This window comes from Gossypium hirsutum, chromosome D08 (genome assembly GCF_007990345.1).
Source record: "Gossypium hirsutum isolate 1008001.06 chromosome D08, Gossypium_hirsutum_v2.1, whole genome shotgun sequence".
Taxonomy (NCBI): domain Eukaryota; kingdom Viridiplantae; phylum Streptophyta; class Magnoliopsida; order Malvales; family Malvaceae; genus Gossypium; species Gossypium hirsutum.
The window spans coordinates 6,337,603-6,351,985 of NC_053444.1; the positions used below are offsets into that span (position 1 = coordinate 6,337,603).

At 32.3% G+C, this 14,383-nt stretch overlaps 1 protein-coding gene across 4 annotated transcripts; it reads left to right on the top strand.

Annotated features, from left to right (window-relative positions):
* Positions 1–7,040: 7,040 nt before the first annotated feature.
* Positions 7,041–12,122, top strand: LOC107916321 (zinc finger protein CONSTANS-LIKE 9). 4 transcript variants are annotated; one of them, XM_016845569.2, is made up of 6 exons: positions 7,041–7,190; positions 8,105–8,841; positions 9,488–9,712; positions 10,423–10,727; positions 11,389–11,520; positions 11,606–12,122. In XM_016845569.2, exons 2-5 carry the CDS (start codon positions 8,248–8,250, stop codon positions 11,516–11,518), a joined length of 1,254 nt encoding a protein of 417 aa, XP_016701058.1. In that variant the 5' UTR covers positions 7,041–7,190; positions 8,105–8,247; the 3' UTR covers positions 11,519–11,520; positions 11,606–12,122. The 4 variants fall into 4 exon arrangements, with proteins under 4 accessions (XP_016701058.1, XP_016701049.1, XP_016701075.1 ...); XM_016845560.2 differs by having other exon boundaries at positions 7,079–7,286; XM_016845586.2 differs by having other exon boundaries at positions 7,085–7,190; positions 8,114–8,841.
* The last annotated feature ends 2,261 nt before the right edge of the window (positions 12,123–14,383 follow it).

Below are 14,383 nucleotides of genomic sequence, written 5' to 3' on the forward strand. Positions count from 1 at the left end.
AAGACTCATTTGTTTCATCATTATCGACAATAAGGTGTAGATGGAGATCTACCTTTTTGCTTTTGCTCCTAAAGAAATCGGCTATGAAATTCACGAATGTCACTTCTCATAAATGAAAACAGACATGAAAATTCAACACCAGAATTTGGAAAGATCTACTTCAACCCCGACTGATGTCTCGTTAAAACTAAATCTAACATAAATAAATAGATAGCTTTACACAATGTTTTTAGAATTAGGTTAGTGGTTGAAATGGTTAAAGTTATCAGTTTGCCGGTATGACTGGTTTGATTCAATTGTCGATTCAATCAATTTTTTAGTTAGTTCAATCAGTTTGTATCGATTCAATTGGTCTAATGACATTCTTCAAAATGGTACCTTGGTTTGATTAGTTGGTCCGGTTTGTTCTAAATATTACTAATTTTAGGCCAAGATTTATTAGCGTAGTTGTTAGGGTTTAATATCCAGATGACATAGGTTCAAATTTAATATATTTAAAATAATGAAGTATTGAAGTAATGATTTTTCGAAGAGAAAGTACTAATTGAGTCATATTCGAATGACAATGATATCGAGAAGAGATGAAATATTATTTTAATTAATAATGAGATAATAATATTATACTTATATTTTAAATTTATTTTATTCAAATTTGAGGAAACTAACATTCAAATTGTAATCTTTAGTGGTGGTTGTGTCAAATGTCAAAGAATTTTTCACAAAGAGAAGACTTATATTGTCGTAAATGGAGTAGAGGTAAGTTTATTAATATTTATAATAAACTTGAATTACCATTGAATACTTATATCAGAGCAATTTTTCCGATTTACAAAAAGATTTTATTGTATGACTTTATTTCTTTAAATTGAAAAAAAAATTATTATTTATTATATTAATACATATTGATATTAGAAGAATATTTTATGAATGTTTAGGTTATGTTTTATATTCATGATAAATAATACTTTTATTGTGATTTAAATTATTTAAATTTGATTTTTTATTGGTATTATTAGATGCATTATGGTTCAATATTTAAGTAGTTTCATTCTTTTCTCTCTCTTTTTTTGTCAGTAAAATATATTCATAAAATGATCGAGAAAACATAAAACATCTCTGTATCAGCAGAGTAGAACACCACAGAAACAATAGAGAAAGAAAAGCCTAACAAAGATAAATGAGTAGACATAAAATTAACTCTACCAAAGTGAGGCCGAACTTAAAACTATTCATTTAGTAGCTAAAAAATCATTGATAATTTATTTGATTGTTATCTTTATTTAGAGTTTAATTATGATTTAAAGTTCATAACCTTAAAATAGTTAATAAATCTTAATTATATTCAATCATTTGAATAATATTACTTTACATTAATTACATGAAATATAAATATATTATTTAATAAAATAAAAAAATATTTGGGTATTTAAATTTAGTGGGTGTGGGTTGTTTGTGAGTGTGAGTATTAACCTTTTAATTGCACAATACCAAAAAGTAAAATATATAAATAAATATATACAATCACATGTAACCAACATTAAAAATTATTAGTAATACACAAAAACATGCATTCAAAATTTTAAAATTTTAAAATTTGTCCTCTAACACCCTCATACTCGACCCATTTGTCGGGTTCGGGCACTGGAATGTTACATTCGTTACCAAAGCAACTTCAGAGAAATTTAGTTCAAATACTCTTACTATTCAAGTTAACATAACAATTTTGAGTTAATATAAAGTTCTCGATTTCATTCCAAGTTTTATTCGAGCTTTTGTTAGCTCTTTCAATAGTTTATAGGCCATTTAGGATCTATTTGCCAACTTTTCATGTAACAACCAGATTTTCAGTGGTGACGGAACAGTGGTTTCGGGACCACAAATTTCTATCGTGTTAACTTTTAAATATTATTTATAGAATATTTACAGAGTCGTATTAAAATTTGGTCCAGAAATATTAACGTTTAGATAGCTAAATAAAGAAAAAAAGGACTAAATTGTAAAAGTGAAAAATATAGTAATTATAACATTTAGGTGATAAAATAGCTTAATTACTAATTTAGGAGGGACTTATGTTGTAATTAGACCCTAATCATTTACATTGGACGGCATTATGGATGTAAATTATTAAATATTACATGTTTTAATGGCAAAATGGTAAATATTATGAAATCAAAACAAAATTAAATGAAGTAAAAGACATTTCTTCTTCATTCTCTCTTCTTCATAGCCGAAAGCACCATGGAAACTTAGCTTGAAGGTTTGGCCATTTTTTGTCTCTTGCATGTAAGTCCATTTCAAGTTTGTTTCTCTAGTTTTTATGTTTTTGAGATCATTATAACTAGGTCCAGCTAGCTCGTACCTTCATTTTTGAATCTGTTAAAAGTTTTAGAAGTTTTCGTTGATGAATCTTGAATGTCTTTTTATGAGAATTATGTATTTGAAGCTTTGATTGTGTTATTTGGTGATTTTGTGAAGTGATTTTTGTTAGATTTTGATTTAGGGATTAAATTATGAAAATGTCAAAATTTTAAGCTTTGATGGTGAATTTGATGTTTATTAGGGATTTTTTAAGGGCCTAGTATATTCGGCTATCATTTTTATTTGAGAAAAAAACAGTTAATTCGATGATTATTGGGTTAAGGGACTAAATTATAAAAATTGTAAAAGTTAGGGGTATTTGTGCAAATTTAAAAAAGGGTATAAAATCTAAAATGAATTGTAATCCGAAATGTAAGCTAATAATTGAGGAATTTTACATTTTAGATCAAGACTCAGATGATACTCGTGGAAAAGGAAAAATTACAAAATAGTCCCTAAACTTCTACAACTACTACAATTTAGTCCAGGTAAGTTGGTACAGTTTATAATTTAACATCTATATGAAATATTTGATGATATAATGTGATTTGATAGATATATTTGATTATAATGGTATAAAGTTATTTGAAAAAAAATTGTTGAAATTCAATACTTGGATCGAATTGAACGCGGGATAAAGTACAATCGAGAAATGGTGTGTTATGAGGGATTGGAGTGGACATTGTTGTGGAGTGATATATATATGTTTTCCAAGTAGACTGAGGTTCATCATTTGTTGTGAACTCTCGTGTTATACTTCCTGTTTTGGTGTGTTTAAGTTGGGCTAGCTCTTCGGAGCCATTGTGTGTTTTCGAATGGATTAGCTCTTATGAGCATTGGTGTGTTTTCGGATGGATTAGTTCTTATGAGTATCTAGTGTGTTTCGGTTGGAATAACAATGTACTCTTATCCGTAGGTCGTTCATCAGACTGTAAATCTCAATAAGGTAACTTGTTTAGTGATTTTGATATTTTTGTCATGTATTTGAGTTTTGAATTGAATTTTACAATTCATCGGTTAAGATTGTGGATGACAGGGAACACATATGGTTGTATTATTATTTGATTTGTTGTACTTACTTTGGTAAGATTTATCGTTTTAGTACGTCAAACTTATTAAGCTTCAATGAGCTTACTTGTGTTATATCTATTCTTGTAGATACATTGAAGGTTGGATGGTCGGATTGAAACTCAAGTCACACTATCCACTAATTTTCAGTAGTTTTTGGAACGTTCTTTTAGGATTATATGGCATGTAATAGGCTTGTATGTCTTTACTATTGTTTTGGATATGTAAAATGTTAAGTATGATCTTAAGTGCAAATAATCAACTTATATGATATATGTGAATGAGGTAAGATGTTTTAATGCAAATGTATGATATGTGTTAATGGAATGTTGTGTTTGAGGTGTCTATGATAGGCACATTGGTTAGATGTTAAATTTTGTGAATTGATAAGTTATGAATGATGATTCATTTTGATGTATAATTGTATATAATTGTGGTATCAATAAGGATACATTGGTTAGGCACTTAAGATGGTCGATTTAACATATTTTTAGCTTGTTTAATGTCACTTTGAATAGGTCTTTTGGCTGGTAAATGGATTACTTAAGGTTCAAGTAAGCTTGAATTGGTAAACTTGTTGTTTAAGGTTTATTTTAGGTCCACACGACCTGAGACACGGGCGTGTGACTTAGTCGTGTGAGACACACGATCTTGTGGCAAGGTCGTGTGTCATCAGATGAGTTCTTTAGGATGCAAGTCAATGAGTTACATGGCCTGGCACACGGGCGTGTGATACGGCCGTGTGACCCTACTCAAAGAGTTACACGGGTGAGGACACGGGGTGGGACATGGCCATGTGTCCCTAGTTCGACAGTTACATGGCCTGAAACACGGCCGTGTGTCTCAGCCGTATGAGGCACACGACCTAGCCACACGGCCGTGTGACCACTGTTTTGCAAATTTTGCATATTTTTCCTAAACTTTCCAAACTATTTCAAATTGGTCCCAAATTGTTTTTAAGTTATTCTTAGGGCCTCGAGAGCTCGATTCAATGACAATATGCATGCGTATGAATATTTTATGATGTGATTGTAATATTGAATGACATAATGTTCAAATGTTTCTGATTGTTTAGTAATACTCTATAACCTTAAATTGACGATGGAAACGGGTTAAGGGTGTTGCACTTCAAACTTCAGATGCGACGTCGGGATCTACACCTTCGATGTGATCGTCTAACTTGGGTAGTCGCGACATGCACTCTGTTTTATCAATTTCTCCATGTTTTCAATTTTTGTTACAATCTAGTACCGACTTCCTATTTCACTTTTTACTTCGTTCACCAAATCATTCTTTCATATAACCTATTCTCAAATCTTAGCATCATACAATTCTACTAAAATACCATAGTTACACTTTTTTTTTACAATTTAATCACTATACCATATAATTCACTATTACTCATATGCATGTACTCCCAATTTCAACACCATATGATTCTCAATCAAATTATAAGATTACACAACTATTAAAGTTTTACAAATAAGTCCATTCATACATTATATAACAATTATTTATTTAATGCTTTAACAAATCGTTTAAACTACTCTTGTATACATTAGCAAATCTTTCACTTATAACAATTTCTTAGCATTTCACAACCTTTATGTATATTTATAAATATATATATATATGAACCTTTGATTTTGAGCATAGCAAGCTTGTAGGTAACATTAATTATGATTTCACTAATAACATGTATAATTTTAGAAAGGCTATCTACTTGGATAACAGTCACTAAATTATTTATATCTTGGTCTACAATATTCCAAATTAAGATTCATTTATTGTTCTTGAAACTAGACTCAATGAAATTTTATCATAAAAATTTCAGAATTTTCACTTAAGTCAATTAATACAGTAAATTCTTTAAATTTTTCCCTGTTCTATTGCTAGACAACTTTGAACCTTCTCCACTAAAAATTATTTATCTTTCAGTGCAAGACTCACATTATGTTTTCATTTGTTTCTCTTGAAAATAGACTCGTCAATATTTTAAGCATATAGATTTCATCTCCTAAACATTTTTGTACAATTTGTAACGATTTTTCAAAGTCAGAACAAGGGAACCTAAATTCATTCTGACCTTGTCTTATAAGAATTAAGATATCTCATAATCTACAATTCTATTACTTACACTGTTTATTTTATGAAAAACTAGACTCAATAAGATTTAATTTCATATTTAATTCAACTTCTAAATAGATCTTTACAATTTTTTGGTGAATTTTTCAAAGTTGAACCACTGTTACTGTCCAGAAACTGTTTTAGTGATGATATTTTCTTTTTTCAGGGTTATTTGCATTAACTTACATTTAAACATACATAATCATTATACTTTTGATTATTATTCAATTTAGTCATTTATATTTACATATTGATATCATATTCATTTCTCTCTTTCACTATCCTACTTTATCAATTACTTTCTATCTCTATTATTTTAATTAAAATTCACATGTTATGTATTTCATTTATAATGTTTTCAGCTCAACTAATAGGGATACAAGTAAAGTTAATATGAAATTGACAAAAATTCCTTCTCTTTTGCTTCTCTTCCATTTCTTTCTCAACTTCATCACTATCCTTCTCTTCTCTTCTAATTTTGTTTTAATGTAACCCATGAATTTGTTTTATTAACCAATCTATTTGGAAAAATTACAAGTTTACAAAAAAAATATACCACACTCAAGGCACCAAATCCAATAGATATGCTTATGAATGAAAGATGATATGACAAGTTCATGTGTTCATAGTATGAATTGTATGTTTAGACGCTTATGTAATGAATTGAAGTACAAAATAGATATGTGCAAGTTATGTGATCATGAAAGTTTTGATATGAATATGTATGTGATTTGACTTGAATTAGATTAGAGTAGAATGTTCGTATTGATGTATATATATACTTGTACTATATTGATTTGAATTATGAAAATATCATTGAGCTTTATCGTTTAGTGTGCGGTTTATTTTTTCGTGCGCATGTATAAGTAAATATCGAATAAAAGACCATAGAGAAAAAGGGATCATAAGATTTTAACAACACATTCCATTTGCTACTAACATTGTGGGAGAATCATGAACTCTTCGCAATGGTTTCTTTAGCCATTCATCATAACATCAAGAAAATTGAAGCCAAAATGGATGCAACTACCATGATAAATTTATTACATAATACTTCTAAGTTTAATCCTTCTTCTATTTATATACTTAATATCTATTGATGCTAGGACTCTCACACATGTCTTTTGAAAGAGAAACCTTGATATCAATGCTCATGCTAGAAGCAACTTTCACACTTGATCTTCCTTGAATATGTTATAATTGAATGACTCTAGTTTGTATGTATGTAGTTGTATGTGAAATCTTTATTGCCACCATTGGTATGGTTGTAGTTCTCACTTTTTTCCTAGTTTTTTTAATACTACGTAGTCCTTCTTTCTACTTTTTAACATAAATATTTTATAAAATATAATTTTTTAATTATAGGAGGGACCAAGTAAAAGGCAGGGCCTGACTTTCCCTTTTCATGATTGAAAAGGACAAGGCCCCACTTTTATTTTCCCATTTTACCCTTTACATTAATTTTCATAACATTTTTTATTTTCTCTCTCTGCGCTTTTTATCAGCTTATGTCATCACATTTCCCGTATGCGCCCACCAATTTCTATCTCTTTACACTTTTCATTAACTCAAAACAGAGAAAAAGCAAGAGAGAGAGAGAGATTCTGGAAAGCTCTTTGTTCAAGGGTTTCTCGTTGGTAATTCCTTTTTTTTTTCTTTTTCTATAAATTTTCAAATTTGTTATCACTGCTACTGACCGATCTAGTGTCACCATCTTCTTTGGTTTTTTCACGGTATATTTCTTCTTCTTTTTCTATTTTAGTTTTTAATCTGATTTTCCTTTCTGGGTCTTTTATTTTTTATTTTTGTCTTCACTCGATTTTGATTTTATTTCTGGGTTTTAGATTTAGTTTTATCTTTGGGTTTAGTATTTCTGGGTCTCTTGGTTTGAATAAGATCCTTATATTTTCAAAACTTAATCTGTTTCGTGTTGTGTAATTTTGTTTTGATTATGGAGTTTAATTATGCGGGTTAAACTTAAAAGTTCTATTTTCCATTTGATTTATGATAAAATTTTACTCATTTTTTTTGGTTATTTTATTTGATTTCTGGTACTTTTTTTTTACATTCTTTAAAATGTAATTATTTTTTCTTATAATTCTGTTCTAGGAATGCTTGCTCCTCTGCTTTTTGCTTTTCATGAAGTGTTGAAATGGATATTCCTTTTCTTTTTCTTTTCATTTTTTCCCTTTTATTTTCTTATTTTATCTCGACTGTTGTAGTCGTCATGGATGACTCTCTAAAATTTGGTGTTTGTACGTTTACACATTCAATAAATTATCTTTTATTTAATTCTGAGTGCTTCAAACTGTTCACTTTTTTGGCTGACATATAGAAAAATGGAAATGTTTACCCTTAATCACTGCTGTTTCATGTGATCACTTCCATGTTACTGACCCTGTTGCTATCATCAATTTATGTGCAAATTTGAAGTAAATGGAACTATCCATTTTGATATTCCATTTTTCTTGTTGGTTTCGCTTGCTTTTTAAATCAAAAGTAAACTGAGTTCCCTTGTAACAGCGACCTTTCTTTTCCCTATATGTTACAGGTATTGAAGTGCACGAAGAAATAGCAGAGTCGGGGATCATGGAGAAGCTACTTGCCATGGTTTATATATATTCTGCTTATAGTCCGTAAATTTTTGGAGAAAAGTTTTAGGCTTTGTTGTGGTGGAGTGCTGTGATTGCAAACATGGGTTACAATTGCGATTTCTGTGGGCATCAAAGGCCTGTGGTATATTGCCGGTCTGATGCAGCGTGTTTATGTTTATCATGTGATCGAAATGTCCATTCTGCTAATGCACTGTCGAGACGCCATTCAAGAACATTATTATGTGAGAGATGCAATTCACAGCCTGCTTTGGTTAGATGTACAGAGGAAAGGGTTTCCCTATGCGAAAACTGTGATTGGATAGGTCATGGTACATCTACCTCAAATTCGACACATAAGAGGCAAACAATCAATTGTTACTCTGGTTGTCCGTCATCTGCGGAACTTTCTTCCTTATGGCCCTTTTTTTGGCAGTCCCCTTCACCGGGTGAATCTACTTGTGAGAAGGAACTAGGTCTAATGAGCATCACTGAGAATATTGAAACGACTTCCTGGGGCCCTACAGGGAACACCGTTAGCCAGAATAAGAATAGTGCTGGTGTTGCAGAAGTTAATAATGACAATAATGCGGATATGGGAAGTGGCTGGGATGGGTCTTCTTCAATTCTGGAACTAAGATCTCCACCACAAGCTCTAGATCAGCCAGCTGGAGTAACTGATACGTCATTGCCCAAGGTAAATGACGAATTAGGAATATTTATCATTAGAGAATCAAGATAACTGTTATTGAGGTACTTTCGAGCCCTTGTTATTTGAGTTTCATGGGGCAGTATCAAAGAAATATGATAAGCATTTCGAGATCAATTTATTCTTCTGTTGTGCTTTATGTTGAAAAATATAACAGCAGATGCTCAGTGATAACTGTTCTTTCTGCTTAGGGAACAAGCTTGAGGTTAAAGTGACATCATTTTTTCGAGATTAGTTCCTTTGGCAGAAGAACTTATACTGATTTTGTTCCTTGCTTTCTTGATTATGTTTTATAGTGGAAATCAAAGGTCCATCTAAAGTATCTTTTAGAGCAACTTAAGTTTTAGGGTGATATTGCAGAAAACTAGTGAGGCATATGATTTTTAAATCAATAACCTCATCCTTTATTATATTTGTCATCTTTTCCTATATGTGCCATGTGTTTCTAAATTTGGACTCCAGACACTTATTTTACACACTCAAATGACTTTCTGGATTGTATGCTAATGCCACCTGTCTGGGCCGAGGTTATCTTGGAAGTTATCAAGATTTCATTTTATTCATAAAAAGAGTGATTAGAATAATTTATTCCATTTTGGGAACATTTGCTAATTTCTACTTTATTAACTTGTAGGTATCCTGCCCTCAAACAAAACGTCCATCGCTTTGTGAAGATGATCTCTACGATGACTTCAACATGGATGAAGTTGATTTGAACCTTGATAATTATGAAGAACTCTTTGGAGTAGCTCTCAATCACTCAGAAGAACTTTTTGAGAGTGGTGGAATTGACAGCTTATTCAGGACGAATGACTTGTCTGCTGCTGATTCTGACTGTCGTGGTGCTGTGGCTGCTGAGGTTCTCTCTCCTCTTTTGATCTTTCTTTGTGGTGTCTGAATTGTCTTTTCTGATGATAGTATTGTCATTTTTCTAGAATATTTTTTGTGTTATGATGTAGAGCAATTACTATATTTTCGGTTATCATTTTTTTTCTCAATTTGAAAATGGAAGTATTCCTTGCCAAATTTAAAATGGAGAAAGGTCTGATACGGTACCAAGAATCTTCAATTTTGACGTGATAAATTTACCACACCAAAGCTTGTCATCTTTCTACATCTTCATTTTGCAGTTTGCATGGTGATCAAAGATGCATATCCCTTTTCTACTCGGTTCTGTAGTATTTATAGGAAAACAACAAGTTCAGACATGATTTATGTACCGAAAGAAAATTTATTGTCCTATTTGCAGAGTCTTCATTGCAAATTGTGATTACTCTTTTGACAGAGTTGATCAATAGCCATAATTGATGATGAGATTATTGATTCCTCAAGTTTACAAATAGGTTAGCATTTGATCTTTCAGAGTCATCTTGGTAATTAATGAATTTTCTTCTTGTAAATTATGTATGTGACAACAGTTTGCTTAACAGCATTGACAATTTAATGTGCTTGGAGTTACATGCTTGTTTTGTCTTCCTTACGAATCACACTTTCAATAATGCCTGCCCCTGAGAATATCAAGTTCTTGGTAAATGTTCTTATGGTCAGTAACTGAATGTTTTTGTGCAGGGCTCATCTGTTGGACTTGTCAACGCAATCCAGCCAGCATGCAGCAATGGGGCATCTGCTGATTCTGTGATGAGCAATAAAACCGATTCAGTGCTTTGTTTCACTGGAAGGCAGGCTCATTCAAGCCTCTCATTTTCTGGCCTTACTGGAGAGAGTAGCGGAGCAGATTACCAAGATTGTGGGGCTTCATCAATGCTTCTCATGGGAGAGCCTCCTTGGTGCCCTCCATGTACTGAGAGCTCCTTCCAATCATCAACTCGAAGCAATGCTGTAATGCGTTACAAGGAAAAGAAGAAGACACGGAAGTAAGCATATGCCAATAACCCATATAAGGAAACGTGTCACCTGACATGTCTATTAGGTTGATGGCTTTACAAATTTCTGGAACTTACTGGTCTTCCTTTTAATTCCTCCCTGCTTCTAAATTTATAGTTCCGCGGATGTCAATTTAGTACAAACTAAGTACATAATCATGTCTTCATTCTTGTTGCTCTATTGCTCTTTCTAACTTCTCTCATGAGGACTTTTTGTATTTGCCTTCTAGTTTCAATTTATTGTGTGCTTTTCTATACAAGACAGAACAACAAACTCTGACATGCTGGCTCCAGATAAATATATTTAAATCGTTTTAACTTTTTTTTTCTTAGTAGTATAATTGTTTCTCGGTGTCCTAATCTGTATACTGTGCAGTTTAGTTACTATTCATGCCATTGAAGGATTTCATGTCACTGTGGTGCTCTTGGCCTTAGTAAGGAATGTTGATTTGCATTCCTGAGTCTTCATATGTGTATATTTATCAACAATTCATTTAGAAAGTTGATTGATATAAATTCTAAGCTCTTGGTCTTAATGTTTTATTTACCGCGAGTCTCGTTTGCAAGTTGAAACCCTCAGTCTTTTAGTATATAATTATTCCATCTGTTCAAGGAGTTTATATGTTTTAACTTCGTCCTTGTTGCATGACAGGTTTGAGAAGCGAGTGAGATATGCATCTCGCAAAGCAAGGGCTGATGTGAGAAAGCGTGTGAAGGGACGCTTTGTCAAAGCCGGTGATGCCTATGATTATGATCCATTGAACCAAACTCAAAGCTTCTGAGAGTAAGGTTTTCCAACCATGCTCTATTAGTTTGAAAAAATTGGTCTATTTATAATTAGTTAAAATGACTGGTTGGTTGTATAACAGTGCTCCAGGTTTATACAGGAGACGTTGGATACACAAAAAAACACCATGAATAAATCGCTGAGACCTTGTTCTCCATTACCATAAAAAAAAGACTGATGGATGGCGAGGTAGGTCAGCCACATCTGCCTGCCATTGCAATCGAGCAAGTTCGCCTGCTCAGTGTTGGTTATGTTGACAATTATATATTCCTTCAGCTGGTTGTCAGCACTTTTATAAAAGCTGCCGATGCTGTTGCCGCCGCCACTGACATGCTAAGCTGGACTTACAATGTCAAGTCACAGGCAACAGCATGCAGCTATAATTTTGTCATTTGATTTCTGTTTTCTTTTGTGGGTATTTTTTTTTATAATTGAATTGTATAGCTTAAGATCTTTGTATGCACGGTTGAGGATTTTAATGGCTGCTTTCCCGTTGCTCGAGTAATAGGTTGTAGGTCTTACATGCACTTGTAATTTTCTCATCCTTCTCTTTTTCTGGTATTATTTATATGTTAATACAAATTAATCTATTGTCAAAATTTTCTTTAAGATCATCAAAATTTTGACTCTTAACAAGATTTGGAGATGTTGCCATTATGTTACTCAAAGCTCAGTTTTGATTATCGAGATTCTATTTTATCTTATAAAATACGCAGGCAAAACCAGTTGCATGGTTTTATGATGATTGAGATAGATCATATAGTGTGTTAAGGGTTTTTCATGAAATAACTTTGTTTTATCTATAAAGGCAATTCTATTATAATAAACTGTATAATAATGATGTCTTTATGATTATTCTTGAATTGTCACTAGCCAAGCAACAATTGTATGTCAAGACCAGGTGATAAGATGTTGTCATTGGTAAACGAGAGTTAAATGTATGAGTATGTATTAGACAACAATTATTGAACTAACACATTACGAGAATGTTCTCAGACTATTATATAAAAGTTATGATGTGGTGGTCTCTAATAAATAATGAAAAAGAATAGCAAAAGAGAAGTAAGGTCAAATCCTCAGGGATTGGATTTACACAATGTCTTGTTCCGTGAAATTCTAGGTATTCTTGGAAAAAAAATAAGAAAATAACAGAATTAAAGGTTTGGATTTGGAAACGAAAAATAAAATAAAAAAGAATTAAGAATATTGAATCAAAAATTCGAGAAATTAAAAATAGAGTTGAGAGAAAAGAAATTCTTATGGGAGGTTCCAGCCTCCAATTGTCTCGTTCCGCCTTGGGTTCAATCATCGGCTTTTAGATGATCCTTTCCAAACCGAATAAGCCAGTTATAGTGGAAGAGGACGCCTACGACCACCAGCTCCAAGGATTTAGACTTACGATTTAGTGGAACCTAACTCTAGCCAACAATCGCTTCTGTGGGATCATCTTATGCTAGATCAACGCTTCTCAATGGGGAATCTCACGCTATTTTGTCTCTTGGGCTGGTCAACCTCTGACGCAGTAAGCTAACGAACCGACTGTGCAACCTTTCCAAAACATACAAAGCGGCTACCTTTGCATACATTGAAAAGCTTACTTCTTAAGGGACATGGACGAAAGCGTCAGCCCCGTAGTGCGGAGAAATGATGAATACTCGGCGATGAGGCTAAGTATGGACTCTAAGCCTCAAGAACCCTTTTTGGGGAATATCGACAACCTTCGGCTAGATGGGTTGAAAACAAAAGCTTAGACTTTTGGGGGGAGAGTGTTTTCAGAAAAAGATGGATGTCTTTTGAGTCATTTCACCCCCTATTTATAGTGCTAGGGGAGATAGTCTAATTTTACTTAAACTCTCAAAATATAAATACATTTAATTGATGATAAATAAAATAAAATCCTAAAATTAAATAATCCTTAATAATCATCTTAATATTAATTATCCTAATATAATTAAAATAGAGTCTGATAGAATAAAATCTCTTCTTTTTGCATTTCAACCATTGTTTCCACCATGCTTGCTCTTTTGGCACCAACTTTTCCTTGTGTCGCACATTAACCCATTTTATCTCTAAATTCACACTTTTGGCCCTTAATTTTGCTTTTGCCTCAAATTTAGTCCCTATGAGATAAAAGATCATAAATAGCTCAAATTAGCAGGATCATACTCAGAATAAATACATAATTAATACATAAAATACGTTATTCTAGAGTGTTATCAAATTCCCCCTACTTAGCCCATGCTTGCCCTCAAGTATGGTTCCTATCTACTGTGAAAGTTAGATTCTGCCATAAAAGAAATACCACTCCAAAGTTTTATAAAAATCAGTCAAAAATGCATATGAAAAATAAAGAGAACTCTAAGCTTGCTTTAAGTAAAACAGAAAAAGTTTTCCAATTAATACACACAAAAATTAGAATCGACTTGAATTATTTAATGAAAATTAGATAAATTACCAAACCTACCAAGACACCCTATTTGTTTCCTCATTTAGTCCCCAAATTATATTCTTTTTCTTTTCTTTTATTTATTTATTTTGATTTTGATTTTGATTTATTTATTATTTATATTTTTTATGCTTTAGGAATATACTGAACCTTTTGACGCGAAGAGAGATGACAGCCAAGCACCTCACCCCGGTTACTCAGCCCAGTAGATTCCTAATTTATTATATTTTTTTCTTAAAAACACATCGAACCTTTTGACTTGAAGAGAGATGACAGTCAAATACCTCACCCCGGTTACTCAGCCCAACATGTTCTTAAAAATTAATTTCGGTTAGCGGAGTTTTACCTAACACGTCACACAACCTTTTGAAGCGAAATAGGATGACAACCCAAGCACCCTACCCCAGTTACTCA